The sequence below is a fragment of the Phocoena phocoena genome, chromosome 13 (assembly GCF_963924675.1).
Source record: "Phocoena phocoena chromosome 13, mPhoPho1.1, whole genome shotgun sequence".
NCBI classification, from domain to species: Eukaryota; Metazoa; Chordata; class Mammalia; order Artiodactyla; family Phocoenidae; genus Phocoena; species Phocoena phocoena.
The window spans coordinates 67666202-67690993 of NC_089231.1; the positions used below are offsets into that span (position 1 = coordinate 67666202).

General features: G+C 47.8%; 1 protein-coding gene across 1 annotated transcript in view; it reads right to left on the reverse strand.

Moving 5' to 3' along the window:
* Positions 1-17956: 17956 nt before the first annotated feature.
* Positions 17957-24792, reverse strand: part of MTMR3 (myotubularin related protein 3) — a 122853-nt gene continuing 116017 nt past the window's right edge. The window contains exons 14-18 of the mRNA XM_065889506.1: positions 24616-24761; positions 22535-23951; positions 21305-21415; positions 20744-20832; positions 17957-18128 (exon numbers count right to left, since the gene is read on the reverse strand). Of these exons, the coding sequence (XP_065745578.1) occupies positions 17957-18128; positions 20744-20832; positions 21305-21415; positions 22535-23951; positions 24616-24761 (1935 nt within the window). The remainder of the gene's footprint in view (positions 18129-20743; positions 20833-21304; positions 21416-22534; positions 23952-24615; positions 24762-24792) is intronic.

The window sequence follows — 24792 nt, forward strand, 5'->3', positions numbered from 1 at the left end:
GTAAGTGGACAAATTGTAAGTACAGCATTTGGTTAGTTCTGACAAATATGTTCACATGTGTATCCCATGTAGAATTGTAAAATATGACTATCACTCCAGAGTTGGTCCTCTTCAGTGAATCCCTGACCCCACCACACTCCCGGAGACAGGTACCTGTTTTCAGAATAATTTTTAACTTATACCCAGTGAAATTCTTTTTCAAATTAAATCCAGAAATCTCTGGATTACTTGGGCTTATTGTTCTTGGTTATAGACTCTCTAGAAGTCACAGAAAATTTCCAGCCTTTCCTTAGATGATAAGATATTTTGTGTAAATGACTTTTTATCTGTAAGTTATTTTTAAATTTACTTTTTATTTTATATTAGAGTATAGCTGATTTACAATGTTGTGTTAGTTTCAGGTGTACAAAGTGATTCAGCTATGCATATATCCATTCTTTTTCAGATTCTTTTCCCATACAGGTTATTACACATTATTGAGTAGAATTCCCTGTGCTATACAATAGGTCCTTGTTGATTATTTTACATATAATAGTGTGTATATGTTAATCCCAAACTCCTAATTTATTCCTCTCCCCACCTTTCCTCTTTGGTAACCATAAGTTTGTTTTTGAAGTCTGTGAATAAGTTTGTTTTGTAAATAAGTTCATTTGTATCATTTTTTTAGATCCCACGCATAAGTGATATCATAGGATATTTGTCTTTCTCTGTCTGACTTCACTTAGTGTGATAATCTCTAGGTCCATCCATGTTGCTGCAAATGGCATTTCACTCTTTCTTATGGCTGAGTAATATTCCATTGTATATATGTACATCTTCTTTACCCATTCCTCTGTTGATGGACATTTAGGTTGCTTCCATGTATTGGCTATTGTACATACTGCTGCAATGAACATTGGGGTGCATGTATCTTTTCGAATTACGTTTTTCTTCAGATATATGCCCAGGAGTGAGACTGCTAGATCATATGGCAACTCTTTTCAATTTTTTAAGGAACCGTCATACTGTTCTCTATAGTGGCTGTACCAGTTTACATTCCCACCAACAGTGTAAGAGAGTTCCCTTTTCTCTACACCCTCTCCAGCATTTCTTATTTGTAGACTTTTAAATCATGGCCATTCTGACTAGTGTGAGGTGGTACCTCATTGTAGTTTTGTTTTGCATTTCTCTAATAATTAGCGATGCTGAGCATCTTTTCATGTGCCTCTTGGCCATCTGTATGTCTTCTTTGGAGAAATATCTATTTAGATCTTCCGCCCATTTTTTGATTGTGTTGCTTGTTTTTTTGATATTGAGCTGCATGAGCTGTTTGTATATTTTGGAGATTAATCCCTTGTTGGTTGCTTCATTTGCAAATATTTTCTTCCATTCATTGGGTTGTCTTTTCGTTTTGTTTATGGTTTTCCTTTGGTGTGCAAAAGCTTGTAAATTTGATTAGGTCCTGTTTATTTCTGTTTTTATACTGAGTTATTTTAAATTATGAAACAGAAGAACTGATCTTCAAGCACAGAATAGGTGTTCAATATAAGCTTTTTATTTCCATAATTCTAAACTGCATGGACCTGAGAAAAATGTATTTAATGGGCAAAACTTTGAAAAGAAAAGAAAAAGTAAGTCACTGTCACTCATTCCTATATAGCAATAGTCCAGTGAAGGCAAAGCTCTCAATGTATTGTACAAGGTGAAAAAGCAGCTCTCAGGCTTCAGAGTTGCAGGATATTATTAAAGCCCTGTGACCATAAACCAGGCTGGCCTTAGTGCCTCTTTCCCAGACAGTCTTATTTAACATCAGCACTCCAAGCAGGGCAGGTCAGACCTTTCAGAGCCAGGAAAATACCTCCTGCAGTGCTTAATCATACACATCTTGAGGCTTGTGGATAAACTCTTTATCAAACGAAGGCTTGAGTCCCAAACAGGTACTGAGTGGCTCATTTATTCCTTCTTTTGTCCCACCAAAATGATTTTTTTAGTGCATGGACAATTCTGCAGAGATTTATTAAGTCCTCATATAGACCTATTCCTGTGGAGCATATGATGATGAAAAATATTCTCAATTTCAAGGGGTTTTATGTTTTAGGGGGAGAACCAGGTAGAGGAGAATTCCAATTAAGAGGAGGTAGGGCATGATGGAGAGGGAACTTCTGGAAGAGGGAAAATCTGAACTAGACCTTGAAAGATTGGTAAGGTTTCTTTTTTTACAAATATGGATGAGAAGAAAGAGCAAATAATTTTTCATACTGCAGCCCGAGTGATGTTTATGAAGCACAAATCTGATCATTACATTCCTCTACCTAAAGCCCTTCATCGATGAGAAATATTAACACTTGTGTTTTATGAGATAATAGTGCCTGGCACACAGTGGATGAGGAAACTGAGGCCCAGTAGGGGCCGTGCCCTCCCCAGAGCTAGGTACTTAATGGCAGAACCAGACTGGGACTTAGTCCCCTAGGAAATACTCCTCTCCTTAGGCACCTCAGTAGCCATTTTAGGTTCAAGAAAATAAATCAGCATCCTAGGATACAAGTATATCTGGGCTGTGGAGGACCATACAGCCATTCAAACCGGTGGGCACATCTGCGTGTAATCAGCCAGAAGGAAATTCAAGATTACTGCTAATTCAGTAAGGGAAGTTGCAGAAATTATAGGTAGCATAATCCTGTTTTCACAAAACTAATGAAGTTTGTGAGTGGCAGGAAGAGGTCTGGAATGATAACACCAATGTGCTAGCTGAGGAGGGGGGATTTGGCAGAGGAACTTTCACTTGTTAACATATACATTTCTTTGTTGCTAGAGTTTGTTTTGGTGGTGGGTGGTCATCTTGTTTTATTTACAAGGAGCATGCGTTTTGTTTCTAATTAAAAAGGCAGGCAAAACCAAACTCTCCGCTGACCCTCAGGATTGTGTCCAAACTCCTTACTGAGGCCCCTCTTGATCCACCTGCCTTCACGCCTCCTCTCCCCCTTCCAGTTTCGCCTGCATCCGAGCTCCAGCTCCCAGAACTCAGGGCTCTGCCTTCTGGACTGTGAGCTTCTTCTTCTCTCTACCCTTCTTTTCCCCTTCTCTCCGTGGGGCTTTTATTTATCCTTCAGGGCTGGTGCTTCCTGAAATACTTTCTTCCCTATTGTTTGGCACCATGTTGCCTTCGTTTTCCTTTTTCTTTTCCTTCCTGCCCCCTTTGGCAGCTCATTTCTTCTCCCTGGCCTTTTAGCTCAGTCCTTGGCCGCCTGTTCTCTCTCGGGCGGAGCTCCTTCCCATCCACTGCTTCCGTTCCATCGCTCTGCCTCAACTCTCACACGTCCAACCCCAGGCCACACTTCCCTCTGAGCACGACATTTGGAGAGCCTTCTTCAGAACTAACCCCCCCCCCCCGACTTCCCCGGGACACACATACCCTCAGCAGGTGACACTGTTGTCCTTCCTGTGTACTTCTCCCCTCTCTGCAGCCCAGACACTTTTCTTTATTGCACTGCTGCTCCCTTCTCACCCAGAGCACGATGGCCCTGTACCTCCTCCAGAAGGCTCTTAAAAACACAGCTCTGGTGTTCCCCCTACTGAAAATCCTTCAGAGGCTTCCCGCGGCTCTGAGGACAAAGACCTTACTCTTCAACCTCAGGTTCAGCTTATCTGACCCGAGCTCACATCCCCCTGTGCCCCCTGCACACCAGCCCCACTGGCCTTTCAATGCTTCCCTCTAAAGGGCCTTGCTTCTGAGACCACTGCCCTGCCGACCTGGCCCTCCTCACAACCTCCCTGCACCCTGGTTGGTGCCTAGTTACCACCTCTCTCTTTCCACAGAAATCACACTGCTCAAGGAAACCTTTCCTGATGCCCAAACTAGACCAAACCCCTGATGGGGCGCTCAGAGCCCCACCACTTTCCTTCACAGTCCTCCTCACCGTTTGCTATGAAGGTTTGCAAATTCATGGGTTCACTAGACTGAAAGCCCAGGCTAGGGACTGTGCCTGTTTTCCTCCATTTGTGTCCCCCAGACCTAGCAAGGACAGGCACTCAATAACAGAAATGTGAAAGTTGAGGGAGAGGAAACAGATGAGGAGAGTTAAGGGGAGAAAGTCCATGGGGTCAAGAATAGCTGAGTATGCCTGGTAGGCCAGCTGATGTCAGTCAGACCAAGGAATCTGGGTTGTATTTTGTGAATCAAAGGAGGTCAGCCAAGCTTCCAGGGCAGGACAGCTGAATTATATGATCAGCTCAACAGTGTAAATGGGATGACCTAGTACATTCCAAAAAGCCTTCAACAGTTTGGATTGATATTGGCTATGTCTCTGAGAAAAGGAATTGGGGATGGATTTTATTTTCTGTGTGCTGTGCTTGAAGTCTTTGGTGTTACTACTGTAGGTGAACGACACTGGAGGACTTCTCATTCAGCGGTCTGAGTGCTTCATCCATTAGCTCGTTAGGACGGGAAAGCCTATGATGATAGCCGGCGGAGCATTTCTGTACCTTTCTTTAGCAAGGAGTCCAAACATTTTTTGAGTTCAATTTTTTTTTTAAAACAGGTGTTTACTAAAGTGAGCAAGGATCTTCTGCAGCTGTTTGGAGCCTGAGTGGCAGATGACACCAACTAACTGGGGACAAGTATGAGTTACACCCCAAAGGCTGCTGCAGCAGGATGCCCAGACAGCACATAGACCACCTCCACACCTGCAGAGCTGAGAGGATGTCAGGTAAGGGGTCCATAGTTGCTCAGTAATGAGGCTTGTGAGAGAAATACTTTAACTGGAGGTGAGGCCTTGATGGCAGTTTTGGCTTCGGAAGCAAGGTTGGGGTCATCATTCAGCTGCCTCTCCCTCCACCTCCTGAGGGGCCCTAGGTTTTATTTATTTATTTTTATTTTATTTTTGGCTGTGTCGGGTCTTAGTTGCGGCGTGCAAGCTTCTCTCTAGTTGTGGCACACAGGCTCTGTAGTTGTGGCTCATGGGCCTCTAGTTGTGGCTCACATGCTCAGTAGTCGCGGCACACGGGCTTAGTTGCCCCGCAGCATGTGGGATATTAGTTCCTCGACCAGGGATCGAACCTACATCCCCTGCATTGGAAGGCAGATTCTTAACCACTGGACCACCAGGGAAGTCCCCTTAGGTTATATTTAAGTAGACTGCCTTCCCTACCTATAACTGTTGAGTTCATAGCAATCCAAATGTGCCTCCACTCTAAGCTATAAAGAAACAATTAACCACAGTTAATGGCCCATAATTTGTTACTTCTGTATTCTATTCCCAAGGTTCCCTCCTAAGTTATTACCCATGAAGAAACATAAAACTGTATTTCACAGAAACAAAGTGAGCTCTTTTTTGCTTTATTTCCCTCTGATTTAAAACAGTGGGTCTTCCTAGATGGAAAAGAGGTTCATCCCCACAGATGGGAAAGGCTACCACTCAGTGTTTTGCACCATTACAATGCAGACACATGGACAGGACCAGCTACAGAATTTGCAGGGCCCAGTCCAAAATGAAAATGAGGCCTCTTGTTAAATATAGTGGGAATTTCAAAACTGCAATAGAAGTGCATTAAACCGAGGGCAAGGTCCTTCTGAGTGCGGGGCCCTGTGTGACTGCAGAGGCTGTGCACACACCAAATGTTCTAGGTACTAGGAGGATGCGGGGTTGGGGGGGGAACTCTACCCCGAGAAGCTCAATGCGTGGGGCGGGGGGGAACTCTACCCCGAGAAGCTCAATGCGTGGAGGGGGGGGAACTCTACCCCGAGAAGCTCAATGCGGGGGTGGGGGGGGAACTCTACCCTGAGAAGCTCAAGCATAGGAGCAGCTCCTTCCCTGGCAGAGAGCCTCTGCAGAGGAGGGAGCGTCAGGAGACGTGGACAAAGCATGGGGTGGCCAGAGGGCCACTGCTGAGGGAGCAGATGGTGTGGCCAAGGACAGCGTTCTCTTGGTGGTCCTCCCAGTTCTGATCTGCTTGGGGTTTGGTTATTAGAGGGCCCACGGATCAGAAAGGAATTGGGGTGCTTTAGAAAACTAGAAGGAAGGGGCAACAAATGAGTGTAGAAAACATTGGGATTGAGGAGGCATGAAGAGAGGGAGCTTCTAGAATGGAATTATCCCTGTTTTATTTTCATTTAATCAACCAATCTTTTTTTTTTTTTTAACTGAAGTAGAATATCAAATTTAGATGATTTTTCCCCCTAAACCTACTCCTCCCCATTCTCCATTTTAGTAAATGATCCAACTGGATGGATCACTGTCCATCCAGGTGATCCAGGCAGAAACCTGGAGTCTGGTTCCTCCTCCTCCTTTGCCTCAACAGTGCTCACTGAATCCTGTTAGTTCTCTCTTCAGGGTCCTTCTTGGGCCTGCACATTGGATACCTCTGTATCCAATGATGCCACCACCACTTCTTGCCATGACTGACAGCAGCCTCCTCACTGCCTGGCTTTTGAATCATGCAGACTAGAGTTCAAGTCCTCATTCTGCCACATGTTAGCTGAGTGACCTTGGATAGGGCTCTTCACCTTTCTGAGCCTCAGTTTCTTCATCTGTAAAATGGGAATAATAATACAAAGGGTTGTTGTCTGGACTAAATGAAATGACGAAAGTGTCTTAGCACACAGTACATGCTCAATGAATTAGCTTCTTGTCTCTTTCCCTCTTCATTCCTCAGGCCTTAGTTTATACATTACTTCCCTAGGAACCCCTCTGCTGACTTGCTGCAAGTTCCCACAGATCCCCAGACTGCTCTGCAGCGTTCATCACACTTACCTGTCTTTTGTCCACAGTCTTCTCCATGAGCACAGGATTCTGGCTTTCTCTGCCTACTGAGGTGCCTGACATGAAGTAGGAATTCATATTTTGTTATTTGACTGGTATCCCTGTATATAATCAAAGGTTCCCAGCCATGGGGTCTCTGTAATGTCCCCCCACCAACTCTAGGTAAGTGGGTAGATGACCATAAACAAACGATGGAAACCAAGAGCATCCTACCCAATATAAGTTAAACCTAGGGCACTGGGGCAACTCGTCATAGCAGATCCCGTTCATGAGAAGCAGACCTAGGTCAGGTAAGGCCCATTCAAGGCCAGCCTGACCAAGCCAGGAAGCCAGTGCTCCAGATCAACACAAACTTCCCTGGGAAGGCAATGAGGCTGGGCTAAGGAAGGGACAGCACTACGGGCAGGACCACCCGCCCTGGAGAAGGAATGAAGGTGGCCCCCATTCACTGACCCAGGGCCACCTGAGTAGTTGGGCCAACCCTTCTCCTCAGGCCTTGACAGCTCCCCACTAGATATCCCCCACTGAGGCCAGTCAATTGCATGAGAGGTATGCACACCAAGGGGCTGATGCCCTGAGAAGCCCAAGGTGGAGGGGCTGAGTTTTTTGTTTTCTGAACTTTGAAATAACATATACGTAGAAAAGTACATTAAAAATCTGTAGTTTATACTCCAATAAAGATGTTAAAAATTTTTTTTAAAAAATCTGTAGAGGCTGATGAGTTATCAGATGAGCATTCATGAAACCCACTACTCTGATCAGTACCTAAAGCATCTCCAGCACTCTGGAAGCCCACTTACCCTCCCCAACCTGCTCGCTCCAACCCCTAGAGATGACCAAGGCCCTGGCTTTTGTTGTTACCATACCTTGGCATCTGAAATAATACTTTTGCCTGGTTTTGAACTTTTAAAGAATGGAATCATAGAGCACATAATATTGTTCTTTTTTCTGTTATTATGTGAGATTTATCTGTGTGTTTGTATGTGTAACTAGTTTATTCATTCATTGCTGTGTTACATCTTGTAGATGAATGTTTCACAAATTGTTTATCCCTTGCTCTGTTGATGGACATTTGTGCTGTTTCTGGCTTGTGTATTTTATTGCCTTAGTTTGAGGCTGTCCTGGATGACTTGCAGAGGCAAGGGGAGTTTGGAGCAGAAGGGAAAGGAGGGGGAGAGGCAGGAGGAGCTCTGGGCATGGGGGCAGGGCAGGTGAGAGGGACTCTCAGGTCAGATAGGGCTGTGGAAGTACAGTGGGGCTGATGGCACCGTGGAGGAAAGGGTGCCAGAGGGCTCCTTTGAAAGTTTGCTCCTACTCAGAGACTAGAGGAGTGCAGTTCCCCTCTGAGGGCAAGTGTTCTGCGTGCTGAAGGCCATGGTCACGTGGTTCAGCAGGCAGGAGTTCAACTCCTCCACCTTCTGGACCTGCTGCCTGAGCCCACTTCTCTGCTCCCCATGGGGTGCAGGGCCGGCTCTGCATGCCTAGAGAGAAAGCCAGGCAGGGCAGCTGATAGCAAAATATTGCCCTAGGGGGACAGAGGCAACACCACAAACTGGCCAGGGAGTCACCTCTGGTGCCTCTTTCTCAGGATGGGCAGACATCAAGAGATTTGTGTTTGGGAAGTTCAGGGATCACCACTGCCCATCCAGACACTGACCAGAATGGAGGTAAGGCAGCAGAGCCCCGAAGGGAAGGGGCCAGCATGGCTGACTGCTTGCCCAGCCCTCACCTGCCCTGGAAGCAAGGCCACCCCGTGGAGCCCACCTCTCAGAGACTCCCAGCAGCCCCGGGCAGAGCTCCCACCCCAGCAAGAGAACCTGTCCCTGGTAACACTCCACCCACTTAAGTGGCTGGATCTTAAGTATTTCACCTTGGGGACCATCTTGGCTGGAGATGGCCGGGAGTCCCTATCACCCCTGAAAGACCTGACATGTTTCCCTCCTCCCTCCAGCTGAGCAGGTACAGGTAAGAAGAGAAGTTCTCTTGCCTTGGAGCAGTACGGCTGCCTGGGAAACAAGAAGGGTTCCTGCCGCTTCCAGCTCTGGACGACGTGTGAAAGCAGGTAAGGTGGGAGCCTCAGGCAGAGCAGAAGTTCAAGTGTGGGCTTTGCAGGATGCTACCGCTCATGCCCTCAAAGTCAGGGCAAGTAGACTTTGTAAAACATGATCTATTTCCTCCTTGGATCCTCAACAGCTTTGTGGGTTGACTAGACAAACTTCCCCATAGAGGAGAAATTAAAGCAGAGTAGAGTGGTCAAGGCTACACCCTAAATCATCAATGAAGGGGCTAGAACACAGGTCCCACAATCTCCGGGGTCAGGGCAGCACAGAGCTACGCACACACAGGCATGTGCCTAGGCAGACACCCAGCTCTGGCTTCTTGGGCTAAGAGTTGCCTTGACCCCTGACACCTTGACACCTGCCTTGGGGAGGAATTCAACTCTTCCTAGCAGGGCTTGGGAGAGAGGATGGCAAAGTGACATCAGTGTTCACACCTGCTCCAAGCTGGCTGGGAAGGAAATGCTGACATCCTAGCACACAGAAGACAAAAGGCAAGACCCGTGCTGCAGGCGTTTTGGTTCAGCCATCCTTTCAACTGACAAGACTGGGCAAGCAGTCCTCAGGCCCATGAGAACCAGTCCCCAAGTTAATGCCTCAGAGCTGCACAGGGTGGATGTAAGGGTATGCATGTGAGGTGGCCTTGCACACTGGTTCAGATGGGCATACCTGATGCCTTAGCAGTTTCTCCAAGCCCCTGGGGAAGGATGACTTCGCTGCATTTCTGGCAGAGACTCATAATGGAACTGTTTAAAGTGTCTCCATTTTAAGTACCGATTTATAAATTTCCAGGGAAGCAGGTGTGGAAGGAGGGCACAGAAGAGGCACCTCAGGAACACCAATACCAACATAGGCACAGGGAAAGGATGGTCTGGCACAGCCTCTAAGGCCAACTGCAGAGGCAGAAGAGCCAGCAGGTATGGATAGTCCTTGGGGACACCCAAGAACGTGCTGGGGGGCATAAGTCTGAGGCAGCAGTTGGCTGGTTTATCAACTCAAGTGAAAGAATAGAAAGAATTATGCTACCCAGGTCAGGTCCCAAGGGCCGACAGGGACTTCAAAATTGGGAGCCTCCCCAGTATAGAGTATGTGCCAGTGAGTACCAGAATCTTCTGGGTGACTTGAAAGAACCTCTAGTTCTAGGGACTGATTTTCCAATGGGCAAAATACAGTAGGGGAACCATTTATAATTAACTCACATCTGTTTTAATTTGGATGACGAAGGCTTAATATGTTCAGCCACCATGGGCTCCTTTGGCATTGGAGATGAAAGGAGGACGAGCTGAAGGCAAGGTCTTCACTCCTTTTCCAACCTTGGGCTCGCTTGCCAGGTAGTGAACACAATCTGGCCCAGGCCTTAGACATCCATGCTGGGCAGAGGTAAGGCCCACCTCGCTCTACCTCCCCCCTCAGCCTGGAGAGCTGGCTGGTCTGCATATCTTAAAGCTTGGTCAGTCTTCAGTCAGGAACCTAAAACTCATCACCTGTTCAGCAAAGTGAGGCCACATCAGTCTCCACAGGACTCAGAGTTCTTAGATGCCACCCCAACTCCAACAAGCAATTTCTTTCTCTTGGCCCCCTTTCCCATTGCTTTTATAGGACTTTAAAGCAGCAGTGCACCTGCAGACTTGCATCCATTAAAAAAATATATTTTAAGTTCATGAACTTTAAAGTCTTTGAGTAGTGATAAACTTGCACTTTATTTTACTCAGATCAGAATGTTACCTCTGTAAGGTGGAAGACCCAGGGCAGGGCCAGTCATCTTCTAGTTTTTAATACATGGTGGGACAGAAGCTCGGTCTGGCTCTGACCATTCAGAATGTCCACCAGCAGCCAGAGACAGAAATGTCACCTCATTTCATGGATGGTGGAAAGGGGAGCACTTTCTAGGCACTCACTGTCAACCCCCCCACTTTGTGGCCAGTGCTCTGCTCTAGATAAGGAAATGCTCAGTTCCTCAGCACCCACGGGCAACTCAGCTGGTGCTGCGGGGCTGGATTCCAGCCCAAGTTTGTGGGCTCAGAAACCCCAGGTTCTTTCCACCAAACGAGTGGTTTTGAAACTGGCTCTTGTGGCAGTGCTTCAGAGGTTCCCTGTAAAGTGTCATCTTAAATTTTAAAAGTCGTCTGTAACACGTACACTCAGATGTAAAACATGCATTGCTTAGGCTGCCTGAGACCTCAGGTAAGGCCTCCATTATTGTGCTGGCTTCTCAGGTCGCTGATGCAGAAGGTGCAAGCCTTGTGCTGGGATTGCCACACCCAGCTGCAACTCAGTGCTATGGCTCTCACCATAGTACAGTTTTAGTGATTATAACCTTCGTGTGTTTCTTACCTGATGTATGGAGGATAAGGGCTGAAAGCAGGTATTGGATATTCCTCTTGATCTTTTTTCAAGTATCTACTTCAGTTTTGTCCATAACTAGAGATTGCAGACAACCTATGACTATTTCCACTTACACAGATAAAAATCAGGATTTTTTCCTCCATACTATACCAAACAAAATCACATATAAATTGGACACCGAGATAGCTCACAACCCATTTGCACTAGTCAAAAATGCTCCCCCCACTACCCTTGCCACCCCACTAGTTTAAGACATGACTTGAACTTAGTTCACGCTATTAACACTTTTTATGTACATGAAAGGTTTAAAAGAAAAACAGAAATACTGCATTACAATATCAAAGCCTTTTGATTTGGGTTACCAGGGAGAGGAGGGCTCACAGTTTAAGCCTTCTGGTAGTGACTACTAAGCTCTTTTCCAAGATTTCTGGTTTGGCTAACTCAAAGAGAACCAGGTTAGAGTAACTATTTATCTAAGGCTGCTTTCTGGAAACCCAAGAGCACTGAGGGGAAGGGGGCAGGAGAGAATGTTTCTTATTCAGATTCTTCTGTTTATTCACTGGTAACTGTGGATGAATCTTTGCTGCTCCCTGAAACTTGGTTTTCTCAACAAAATATCACAAACTCAAATGGATTAAATACCTAAATGTAAGACCGGATACTACAGAGGAAAACATAGGTAGAATACACTGACATAAATTGCATCAATATCTTTTTCAGTCTATCTCCCAGAGTAATGGGAATAAAAACAAAAATAAGCAAACGGGACCTAATTAAACTCAAAAGCTTTTACACAACAAAGGAAACCACAAACAAAAAGACAACCCAAAGCATGGGAGAAAATATTCGCAAACAGTGCGACTGACAAGGAATTAGTCTCCAAAATATACAAACAGCTCATGCAGCTCAATGTCAAAAAAAAAAAAGCAAACAACCCAATCAAAAAATAGGTAGAAGACCTAAACAGACATGTCTCTAAGACGACATACAGATGGCCAAAAGGCACATGGATAGATGCTCAACACTGCTAATTATTAGAGAAATGCAAATCAAAACTACAATGAGATATCACCTCACACCGGACAGAATGGCCATCATCAAAAAAATCTACAAACAATAAATGATGGAGAGGGTGTGGAGAAAAGGGAACCCTCCTATACTGTTGGTGGGAACATACATTGGTACAGCCACTATGGAGTACAGTATGGAGGTTCCTTAAACTAATAAAAGCTACCACATGATCTAGCAATCCCACTCCTGGGCTTATATCCAGAGAAAAACATGGCTCGAAAGGATACAGGCACCCCAGTGTTCGTTGCAGCACTGTTTACGATAGCCAAGACATGGAAGCAACCTGAATGTCCATCGACTGATGAGTGGATAAAGAAGATGTGGTACAACAGAATGTTAGTCAATTAAAAAGAATGAAATGACGCCATTTGCAGCAACACAGATGATGGGCCTGGAGATTATCATACTAGGTGAAGTAAGTCAGAGAAATACGAATATATGATATTATGTGGAATCTAAAAAAAAGATACAAATGAACTTATTTACAAAACAAACAGTTTCACAGACTTAGAGAATGAACTTGGGGGAAGGGTGGCGGGGGAGGATAGATTGGGAGTTTGGGATTCAGATGTACACACCGCTATATTTAAAACAGATAACCAACAAGGACCTACTGTAAAAAATAAAAAATTAAATTAAAAAAAATCAGGAGGTTGGATTAAATCAATGATTTCAGACTTTCATTTTAATCATCAGAACCTTTCTTCAAATCACATCACATCTTACTTGGAAGCCTAATACTGAATGGGACAGAAGGCTCGCTCCCCACAGAACAGCATGAAAACCACAAAACTACACTATCTAAGGTCCCTCCCCTCTACCTCTAATACCAGGATTTCAAGTCCCAGGCCTCTGAAACACAGATGCTGACTCCTGCTGCCCCCTCCTGGCCAGGCCCCTCCCTGTCTCTTGAACAGACTAAGGAGTGGAGCTGTTTTATCCCATGCACCTAAAACACTGGTCACAAGACTGACTAGAGAACCACAGTGGCAAGGGGCTGAACAACTGTTTGTGGGTGAAAACGACATTTACTTAGTTTACATGGTCACGGAGGCTATAGCAGAATCAATGCTGTTACAATAGTGGGCACTACTGTCAGCAGCAACACGACGTTTTTAACCAGAATCTGAGCCTCATGGGTTCAGTTTGCATTTAAAAAAAAAAAAAACCAGTCAGGAAGAGTGAAAGGTCAATTCTGAATGCCAGTGTAAAACAAATTTCACTGAAAATACAACTGAAATGCAACTGCTATGAGCACTATAAGAGAAGCTAAGAACTTCGATATGATAAAAAAGTGGTAAATAAAATACAACAGCAGCATTAAAAAACTTTGTAATTTCTACTAAAGAGGGTACCCCTTCCCTTTCCTCCTCATGCCTCCGACAACTGCCTAGTCTGGAAGAGCCCTGTTCAACCAGGGAGGGAGCTGGTATTGGCACAAATGTGCAGCAGATGAACTCCACACAAGGGAGAGGACCAAGGTGTAAGTGTGGTTGTGTACCGGGGGCAGGGAGACTCCTGTTTAAGAGTCAGAGGCTTAGGAGCGTAGCCACCTACTCCTGCTAGATGCCTCTCACACATTCTGGTCCTGCCCTCCAGACATCTCATCAGTAACCTCGACTTTGAACAAATGTTCTTAGAAAATGTGACTAGAAATTGAACAGCTGGGACTCCTGCCATATTTTCCAAACTCCAAATGGAGACTCAAGTCATTTTGCTCCACAGTCCAAGTCCATTTTCACTCATTGTTAGCCCTACCCTCAGCTAATGCAGTCGGGTGGGTACAGCTGCAGCCCTGGAGACAGATCACTTGAACAGGTACCAGCAAAATGAAAAGTCCTGCAACAGCACCTTCAAAGCAGCCCTTGTTCTTAAGACATCAGCAGAGGTCATGGCTACAGTTAACAATCTCCCAGCCTCATGTGCAGTGGCCAAGTATATCAGCTGTCTCAAGGACAGTGGCCTGAAACCATATTCTAGGGTTTATCCTCAATTCCCATTTTGATATTTTTTAATAGCTGGAAATTAACAAATGCTCTGGGGCAGCATTTTGTTCATTCCCCTTTAAATCCGCCACAGTACCTTTTTAATTCTTAGAATATTATTCTCTGCTAACATAGAAATGAACAATGAGCATATTAGCAAAATAAAGAATTTTCTGTACACCTTTACTAGGAAGTCTCAGTGGATTAAGGCAGTCCTATCATTTTTTGGACTGGGATTAAGGACACCGAAGTACAGAAGGAGGGGAAAAATTCAGAGATGAAGAGGACATCCTGGCATCTCAAGGTTAGTACTCCACTGCTTAGACCAAATACCTCCATGTGACAGCCTGAAGAAATCTGGCTGTGTCCTCGGATAACAGCTTTTCTTCACATACTGCCCTCTTCCACAGGGCAGTTCCTTGCCTTGACTTGCACTGTGCAGGTCTCACCAGCACCGGGCTCTTCGTCTTCCGTAACGCCAGTAACTCCCCCTCTATGGACCCAACAGCCTTGCTAGATCCTACAAGTGTTTTTAACTTGCCAAGGGCTAAGCATTAGCCTCCAGGCACAACAGGAGCTCTGTGTAGACACACATTGGCTGACACAACTCAGGTTTTTACAAATTGGTCTGAGCACAGACTTGGCTCCCAGATGGACTGAAGGCAGCTGAAGTGGCACCTTCTCCTCCCAGAGGACAAGTTAGTTCTCAAACACCTGCCAGATGGCACACACAGCTCTCAGACTGGAACCAGCTGAGCTGTTTTTAAGTGCGTCTGTACTTTAGGAAGTGAGTACATCCGGAAAGTGACCTTGGAAGGCTCTCCGGTAGCTCAGAGCAGGTCACTCATCAGAGCCCCCAACTCACCACAGATGTGAGGCTGGCAACCCCAGAGCTGCGCGTTACTCAGTACCTACCTTCCCTCAGGAAGAACTGCATAACGTTACGTCCCCCACAGGCCCACGGGATGGGAAGTGTGCCCAAGAGTGACACAGGAAAGAAAATCCACCTCCGCGAAGAACAAGAACTAGGCCGGAAGTGACTAGAAACTACGGCCTCCTCGGCTGGTTGCAGATCTAAGGAGCAGAGGTTCCTCCCTCTGTGTGGGAGGAGGAAGGAGACCTCTAGTTAGGCACACAATCCACTCATCCAATTCAGTTTCTGCCCAAGGTCTCTCTGCCCACCCGTAATTCTCTCATCCAAGACAGGCAGAGCAGAAGCACTTTCTAGCCACCCTCCCCGCAAAACCTCCTTTCAGTCTCCACTGCACGCATGCCTCAGTTCTTACCTGCTGCTACAGGTGCAGCTGTTGCTCCCTGCGTGGGGTTAAGGGGCCAGAGCACTGGCTAAAATCAAAGCAACAGCAAAAAAAAAACAAAAACAAAAACGAGCCTGGAGGACAGAGGTAGTTTTAATTACTGTTGACACTCAGTTCTTCAGATAAGGAAGAACAGCTGATTGTTAAGATGTCAGACTGCTCTGCCTTTTTAGCTTTGGAGATGTTAGTGGCAAAAACCATCGAGGAAATGGGTTGCAGTGTGTGGGTATTGTGGTGCGGCTCCTTGCCAAGGTCCAGAGTTTAAAAGAAATCAGTAGTTTTCCTTTGCCAAAGTCAACTTTCTCAGCAGCACCTCAAATTGCTTCTGTGTAAGAGGGAAATGGGGTGAAGGGGAATAAACCACAGGGAAAAAGAATTAGAACGTGTTAGCAAATGCTACCATGCGGAACACTAAACTTTATTCACTTTATTTATATATTTAACAGTTCTAAAGTATTTACTTCTTGCTTTGACAAAAAATGAAAAATATAGGAGCACTGACCAACTCCTCTTTAGGAGAAAAGGGTTATATATACAGCTACGGAGAGTTATGGTTCCTCCTTTACATACAAAGAAAAATATTAATAAAAAAGTGCTTCATTGATCAAAAAAGGGCTAAGAGCTGCAAGCATTTATTCACACTGTACATCAGACCCAAGAAACCCGTATCGTAACCTCTTGGCACCTGTCACTAGGACCTGCACAATCCTCAGATAGACTGACTTCTCCCCACCTGCAAGGCCAGACCACACAGAGTGCGAAGAACTTACACCCTGTTTCACTAAATTCAGATTCTGAGCAACCTCCTGCCACTGGGAAGTCAGACGCACTCAGACGCTCTTGGCTTTGCCTGGACTGACAGCTCCAGGGAAGGCTTCTGGGCCACGTCTTATCTACACCCAGGCACACACAGGAGCCACCTTCCTGAGAGACAACTTGCCTTTAGCCAGGGAATTGCTTCCAAAGGGTAAGTAGAGTTCCCAGCCTCACCCCCACTGCCCACCACAATCCGCCCTGTTACCAGTTAGCAGCTTTTAGCAGAGCCAAGCATGGCCCTTCCCCCAAGAGAGAGGGCAGGCACAAAACATGGATGCCAAGATCACAAAGCACAAACCTAAACTCCTCTCCACTCTTCTCCATACACACCTCCACCACAAATATTCTTGATTTAAGGCTCTTTTGGACCCCATCGAAGCTTACTAAGGAAAGGTGCCTTGCATCTCCTACGGGCTTTGTCACTTCTCTAAGGAGCCCTGCAGAGTCACCAAGTGGCCCCTCACTGCTGACCAGCAGCACAGGAGCAGGGCAGTGGGACTGCTGGGTCCTTCCCACTGCTCCAAGAAGGGGAGGTGGAGGAAGGCTGAGTCTATGGGACATGCTCCCTTCTCCAGACACTGTACTCTGAAAGGCTGATTCTACCCCTAAAGGGGGAGATCCATGATTGGTTTGGGAGCGGGGAATTTTTGGAACCCTGAGTCTGGATTTCCGTGTGCTAGATGAGGAAGAGAGATTGTTTGGGGGACCAGGCCCCAGAAGGGGCTTCCAGGCTCAGGGCATACTTTGGCCTTGACCATGGCAGCAGGATACTGCACTCTGGCCAGTCTGCACCCTATGCCTGAGGGTGGGAAGCGCCACACAGCCTGGCTGAGGGGGGCAGACTGTTGACGGTGAGGGGAGCCCTAGACAATCTGGGTCAAGTTAAAAAGAGAATCCCATGGGGGAGAATAGCCAGCCACCCATTCCCAGCCCTCTCCCTGCTTCACGAGTGTACCCCTTCTTTACCCAAACGGGGTGGGAGCGCCTAAGGGGTCCCACTTACTATGTGCCTGTGCCCCTCCCTCCAAACCCCAATCCCATTTATCTGCCTGTGGGATGGGACTAGCCCAGCCCCTCTTGGAAGGGAGAGGGCACCTGGGGCACTGCTCTTAGAGCAGATGCTTTCGGCATCCTCAGCAGCAAAGGTTTTAACAATCCAATCAGCTCTGATGTGGCAGTGATACGAGGAATGGTCACAAACGTCAGCATTGGCTTTATTCGCTGCTCTCTATCTCAGGCCTCCACTCCTGACTCAACCAGCCTCCTCCCATCCTGAGGAACTAAGCCACCCCTCAGCATGGCCTGACAGCAGGCAGCTCAACAGTTACAGGGGGCCTGGCAACCTCTGGTCTTCCATCCAAAAAAAAAAAAAAAGACAAATAGGGTACTTGTCTCATTTTTGGAGGCAGAGGGAGGATAGAAAATGGAGAGGAAAACAAATGTGGGGGTGGGTTGGGGAGGGAGAGATCAATCTACAATCCAGTGGTACATCCCAAATTTCCATCACTCTGCACAGTTGGTTCCATGTCCCCATTCCAAAGTGCACGGGCCTCTCAGTCTGCCCAGGCTGTTGTGGGCCTGTCAGAGGAACAGCAGCTTGGCCTCTGCCTGCCCCAGGTCACTGAGCTTCAGTTTGAAGTGGCAGCAATGGGCTTATCCAGTTCAAGGTCAATGCTGGAGCTTGTGGGATGCAGGCTGCTATAACAAGACTTGCACACTCGACTAGGTTCAAAGAGCTGTTGGCTGGGAACTGGAACCTTCTGGTTACAACAACTGGAGCAGAATACGTTCCCACAATTCCTTGAGATGAGCAGAAACAAAAACAGCATTAGTGTCAGCAGACACGGGGTGGAGAAACCAACTTCAGAAGACAGCGCTTCTCTGTACACGATTCAGATATGCCGGAGACTCCTCTAATATCAAACACTCTCGTTTGTCTAAACCCACGAAGAAGCCAGGGAGGGAGGGGACCGCTCCCTAGCATAATCGCACACCACTTTCACTTTAGGGCCAAGGACCCTGGCTGCCTCACCACTATGGCTCAAGGTTACAAGGTGTCAGGTAGCTGCTGCTCAAGAGAGATCCATGAAAACAAATGAGCCCAGGGCAGAAGGCAGCTGCTAGCTCAATGGCCAAGTCTTGGCCCAGGAAAACCCTGTGGCCACACCCACCTGGGCAATGGCCTCTGTGTAGCTTATGATCACAGAGAGGCCAGAGTCCAATGAACTGCCTCTGAGCTAATCAGATGACAGAAACTCCCAGCCCAGCTGGGGAGTGAGGAGCCTTGCCCAAAGGCTCAGAGGCAACAACAGGAAGAACTGACTGCTGCCATCTAGGACTGCTTTTGCTGCCAGCATGCGAAGCCAGGAGACAAGCAACCAGTGACACATGCTCAGGGTGAAAAGACAAGAGCACAGGTGAACACAGGTGCACACACACACCCTATTAGACAAGGATGAGTTGACACTGGGTCACTCCCCTGCCCCCATGCATCTCCAGGGAATATCAGCTCTACCTGAAGGCCTGACTGCACCCAGGTCCCCAGCCTCTCTCCACTCCTCCACTTGAAAGCCCAGCTCTGATGCGCCTGTGCAGCAAAGGTCTGCACACCCGAACTGATGCCCTTCACAACTACCAGGAAAGGGAACTGGCAGAGGATGAGTTTCTGCTCACCTTACACCCCCACCCCACTCTGGGGAGGCCCTAGAATAGGAGACTCCGAAGAGTCTAATGCAGCCTGCCAAAGACTTGGGGCAAGCATCTAAAAGGAAATCCTCCTCCTTAGCCAGTATCACTCGCTACCTTTTCATTTATGCTCCTCAGAAAGGAAACCCACTGATGGATTAAGGATCACTTAAGCACAGAAGAGAGAATACTGAATACCCTTTGGCAACAAAATACCGCCGCAAAAGGAAAAGGCTAGACAAGGAGCAATGGAAAGACAGAACTAAAACAAACACAAGACTTCATCTTCTAGAATGCAGTGAGTACTTCACATCTGTTTCTGAAAAGCATGAATCAGCAACAACTGTGGTTACAGAGAAACATTACCTAAATCTACTTCTGGATGTGTACATTTATTTAACATACCTTCTGGAATTCAGCTTAAAGGCCTGACATGTATTTGATGAGTTAAGCTTTTCTATCTGACTTCTTTCAGGGGATCCTGATAGACCCTAAGTGGAGTTTTCCCTTAAGTCTTCAATGCTAACAGTTCTCCGGAAAGACCATCTCTGTTCAGTCCTGGGCTTTTTTTTTTTTTTCCTTAAAAAAAAAAAGTCATGCTGTTTGACTTGAAAGTCACCGGCATCATTCTGGCATCTAAGTGAATGACTGACCCAAAAGAAATAGCTCTAAAACCCCTCAACTGGCTATTCCACAAGACCAGCGCACCACTTCTTGCCATAAGCAAGATGGCTCGGCTGACCAATGCAGTCAGCAAGGGCAACCACGGCTGCAACCTGCAGCCAGCTGCTGTGGTCCCCCCACCCCACCCAAGCCCACCTGCTTGCCTGCCTGCACTCCTGCCCCAAAGCTTCATCCCAATGAGTGCAGAGAGGGGGAAATGGTAGCGTTAGTGTGGAGGAGTTACTGTAGGTGTGCAGAAATCACAGACAGGTTGTTGCAAATGCTCACCACGTTTGATCAACACGGTCAATGTCCCTGCAAGGAGGGGAGAAAGAGCTCAGAGAAGAAGCCAACTAAAGACATTTGGGCTTGGGGTGAGCGTGGGGAGAGAGACAGTCCTAGAAGCATCATCACCAGACAAAGAGGTGGTTCCATTTTCAATCCAGGTCCATTCATGTGGGTGGGCTATGTCACAGTTCAGATAAAATTCCTACCCCAAGAATACTGAATATCCTCCAGTCACCACCCCAGCTGGGGCAAAGCATCCCTAACCACTCACTACCCCAACCCAGAAGGAAGAAAGAAGTCAGGAGCCTTATGGATTGAAGACTATACCCTAACCTATTCCCACTAGTCCTCCAACCAATAAGTATGCGGTCAGGGAGAGGGGGTAAGGAGTAGGAAAACGAAGTTCTCTGCCCACAGCAGGAAAACTGTCTTTGCTCACAGCAGCTGTGCTGAATGGGAAGAAATTGTATTCTAGGAATAAGAAATGGCGGTGTGGGTGGTGGTAGCAGTTGCTTCATCAATCCAGGAACCAAAATAAAAAAGGGACATCATTTTCAAAACTTACTCACAATCACTCTAAAATGGAAGAAAGACACCCAGTGCAGTTCTGCAAACACCAATTTCAGAGGCACAAAAGGTGAGTCAGGGTCCTGAAGACCCTGGGGTCTGCCTCAGAACACTGCCAGCCAGCTGCCTGCATCTTTCAAATCTGCAGGCTCTGTGGACCAAACCTCAGCCTCTACACCCCCACCCACCCCACCACACCCTCCCAGTGGCACCTGCAGTGGTGCTTCCTGCTGGCAAGCCAGAAGGCGCTGTCGCATGCATAGCAGTGGGCGGCCAGGTGGTCAGGGAGCCAACGGGTCATCTGTAAAACGGATGAGGCCAGGTTAGTGACAGGAGATGGGCCATCCAGCCGGAGCCAACAGAGCCATGCTGGGGGGCAGCAAGAGTCACAAGGACCACGCTGGCTCCAGTGGCACCAGCCCATCAGGTCTGATGTCAGCAGTACAAGAAAGGCGTCCAAATCGTTTCCCTGGAGGGGACTCCAAACTCCCCTGAGATCAAGTGGCAGGCAATAGCACCCTGGGTCGCTATGAGAGCTGGCAAGGCTCCAGTTCATAGAGGCAATGAGGAGAGAGGGCTGGCCTGCTACATCTCCCTTGCTGAGAAATTCTAGGCTTGATGGGAATTCATAGATGCTGATTCAGAGAGGCTCAAGGCTAAGTGTGCTGTGTGGTCATTCCTTAGCCAGGGGCAGGGGGAATGGATGATGGGGGTAGAGAAGAACTGCAGAACAGTTGCATGGGTGGCACTCAGAACAGGGGCTGAGCCTGTACCTCCGTGTCCTGTTTATCCACCTGCTCCCAGCTGGCTTCAGAGAAAATCTCTGTGCTGCAGCGAGACAAACAGTTCTGATCCAGAATGCTTTCCGAGTCAGGAATTGAAGTCTGTTGGCAAACAAACACAGCTGAACAGAATGAACCTGGTCTCCCAGAAGAAGAAAGGGCTTGGCAAAGAAGGGAGCACTGGGGACTTTGGGCGGGCCTGGGTGTTAGGGCTGCTGAATCTCTAGGTGCCTCAGCCATCAAGAATTGGGTTGAGCAGGTTCAGAGACAGGGCTGAGCTCAGCTAGAAGAGAGATACACAGATCTAAGGTTATGTGCAGGGATTCTGGCATGGAAAGACAGGCCTCGGGTTCCAGGAAGTGAGTAGGGCAGAAATGACCAGGATGAAGTGGGAACTCAGTGTCAGCTGCTTCAGGGGGCCTGTCAGTCCAACCCTGCCACTTACGTGTGTGTGTTGAAACTGAGTGCTTTGGGCATGTCCTTTCTCTGAAGGACTCTGGGAAAATGAGAAACCTTCATTAGTATAAAGGAAAAACCAAGTCAGTTTGAAGTGAAAGTCATTGGACGAGCCCGCCTTTAATGTACGCTGACTGCTTCAGAGCCAGACTCACACTTGTCCTTAATCACGTCGAGACTGCCTCCTTGAGAACCTCCCCTCAGGTACCACCACTCCGGTCACCAGGCTCCATCAGTGCTAACTCCCAACAGTGATACCTCTCCCCATTTCTACTGCCATCACCTGCCACAAGGTAGGTACAAATACCTGTTTAAAAAGAACTAAACCTTCACAGCTACAGCCCATGTTATGTTTGGGGGTTGCGGGGGTGGGGTGCAGCAGCTAATTGTTCACTAGCTACTGGGGTAGGACAGGCACTATGATTTCACAGGAACATTTGACATTGCCCTACAAATATTATTCTGCCCAGGAGTTCACACTTTTCTCAAGGCATGATCCTCTCTCCGAAGAGAACTGACCAACCACACAGTGAGTGCTAACTCTCTTCCTAATTCTGTCTAGACAGGATACCTGTGGAAAGTAAGCAAGACAGGAAAGAAAAAGAAGAACACTGCCAATCACCTGGCTGAGGCTGATCTCCAGCCTCTCTCAATTCTGGAACTTTCTGGAACTTTCCAGTTCTTTCAGAAATCTGTACAAAGGGCGGCCCGGCTCAGTGTGCCCTGTCTCCTTGTGCAGCTATGGAGGCACCATAGTGTACTTACCACTTCATCCCCAAAGTCCCCATTGAAGCGTAGGGAGCTGGTCAGGTACTGGCTCTCCAGGCGACTCCTCAGCTCCTGGACTTGTTTCTTCAAGGTCTCCACTTCCTGCTGGTGGCCCGACTCAATCTGACGCAGGCGCTGTTGGATAGTGTCCGTGTACAGAGGCATGCCGTCATCGTCCAGGTGGCTGCGGGAAGGCTGGTCAGGGCTGCCAGTTGCAGACGCCCTCCCCGAGTGGCTGTGCAGCCACTTGTGATGCAAGTTCCTCGAGTGTAAGTGGGCAGAGCTGCAGCTTGTGGTGGACAGCTGGCGGCTCAGTGAGTCCTTGCTCCTACCAGTCTCCCCATTGGCACAGTGCCCATTGGGGGTAGGGTACTTCTGGAGGGTACTATGCCCTGGGAGCTGCTCTGAGGCCTTATTTTCAGTCTCTGGAGCACCATTGCATACAAGCCCCTCTTTACATTCAGCTAAAGGCAAGGCACAAGGAGAATGCGCTGGGCTCTGGGTGCTGCTGGGGGAAGTCCTATACACCAGAGATCCCACTTGGGGCCTCTCAGCCAGGCTCCTCTCTGAAGGCCTGGGCTCCATGGCTTGAGGAAGCTCCTCCTTACCACTGAACCTGCCACCGCTTACCCTGGCAGGTAAGCAAGGTCTATCATGGCCTTGGGGACCACTTTCTGACTTCACTTTATCTTCCACTAACATGTCCATGGAACTATCCGCATTTGGTCCTCTGGTCTCAAATGAAACTTGGGAGGGCAGAGAACTTGACTGTGAGGTACCAAAGCCAACTTTCACATCTACTGAGACTGGAAGGACTGCCTCCTCCCTGTCCTGTGTGATAGCTCCTATTCGAGACTGTTCCACAGGGACCTCCTGGGCATCCTCTCCCTGGGGGGGCTCCTGGAGAGAACTGGGGAGAATACTGTGCCCACCCTGCTGCTCAGGAATACCCTGTGAGAGCACAAGAAGGCTGGTGCCTGGATGGTGGCTCCTTAGAGCAGCATCACCCAGTTCTGGCTCTTGATGAAGCACAATGGCTGGGTACTCAGGGGTCTTCCCTCTCCTCCCCTCTTCTAAAAGAGCCTCCTCTTTGACCTCCTGCATCTCCCTGTGGGCAGGCTCCTCTACCCCACTCTCCTCTTTGGTGGCCTCTTGCAGGATATTCTCCATCTGCCCCTCAGCTACTCCAGCTGCAACAGACAGCTCGGCGCCACCCAGCACTTTGGCTGGCTTCCCCAGGCTGTCAGGATCCAGAAGCTCCTCTCCAGGACCAGCCAGAGTGCTCAGTTCCAGCGAACGACGGTGCTCCTGCCACTTCTCATTCAGGCTTGGGTCACTGCTGCGCCGGCTGGCTAGAGGCACTGTGTTCTCGCAGGCGGTGGTCAGATTGTCAAATGATCTAGTCTTTGGTAGCCTAAAGGAAGGAGTTTGGGGGAAATAAGAATATGAGGTTGTTCACAGGGAAGTAGGAGACAACAGGTTTTAACAGGCAGTCATTTCATAAATGGCTCCATTACGGCTACTCAAGGAGCCATGGCGCATCTGGAGTAAGGCTCAGACTGCAGAAAGGCAGAGCTCCAGGACGAGTACTTCTATTCCTCTGGCACCATCCCTACCCCATGCCCAACACATACAAATAAGCTAATAGCAAACGCTATTTTAAAAAGATATTCTTCATGATACTGCTATGTTTCTCAATTAGTGGCAGAGGAAAGTAGCACTGCTGATCTTCTGATATTACAATGTTTTAAATTATTATTCATCAGTCTGAATTCAATAAAGCTAATTCATAGGTCTCAAAGCCAGACTGTCTATCATCTGATGGCATCTGCCTTTCAAGCCCAGGACAGCAAGTCACAGCAGGGAGGCAGGAGCACAGAGCAGTGGCTGAAACTCCAGCCAGAGGGTCACAAGGAACCCAGAAGATATGCTCCATCACTGAGAAACTGCTCCTCAGAGATCTAAGAAAGATGTGTGGAACCAAATAATGTCATGATCTCCAACCATCCCTGGATGCATCCCAACACAGGAGTACACCCACAAAGGACCTGCAGTCTTGGCATCAGCCCCAAGCTCACCGACTCAGAGGTGGATCATCAGGGCTGGTGCCAGGGGCTGGGTATGGTGCACAGCTGTCGTCCACAGGGGTGGACGGGGATGGGCAGGGCAGGTACACTGCACTCCACAGCATCAGGTTACGCACGTGGCACACAGGGTACAGCACCTGAAGAGAGAGCGGTGGACACAGGTTTAAA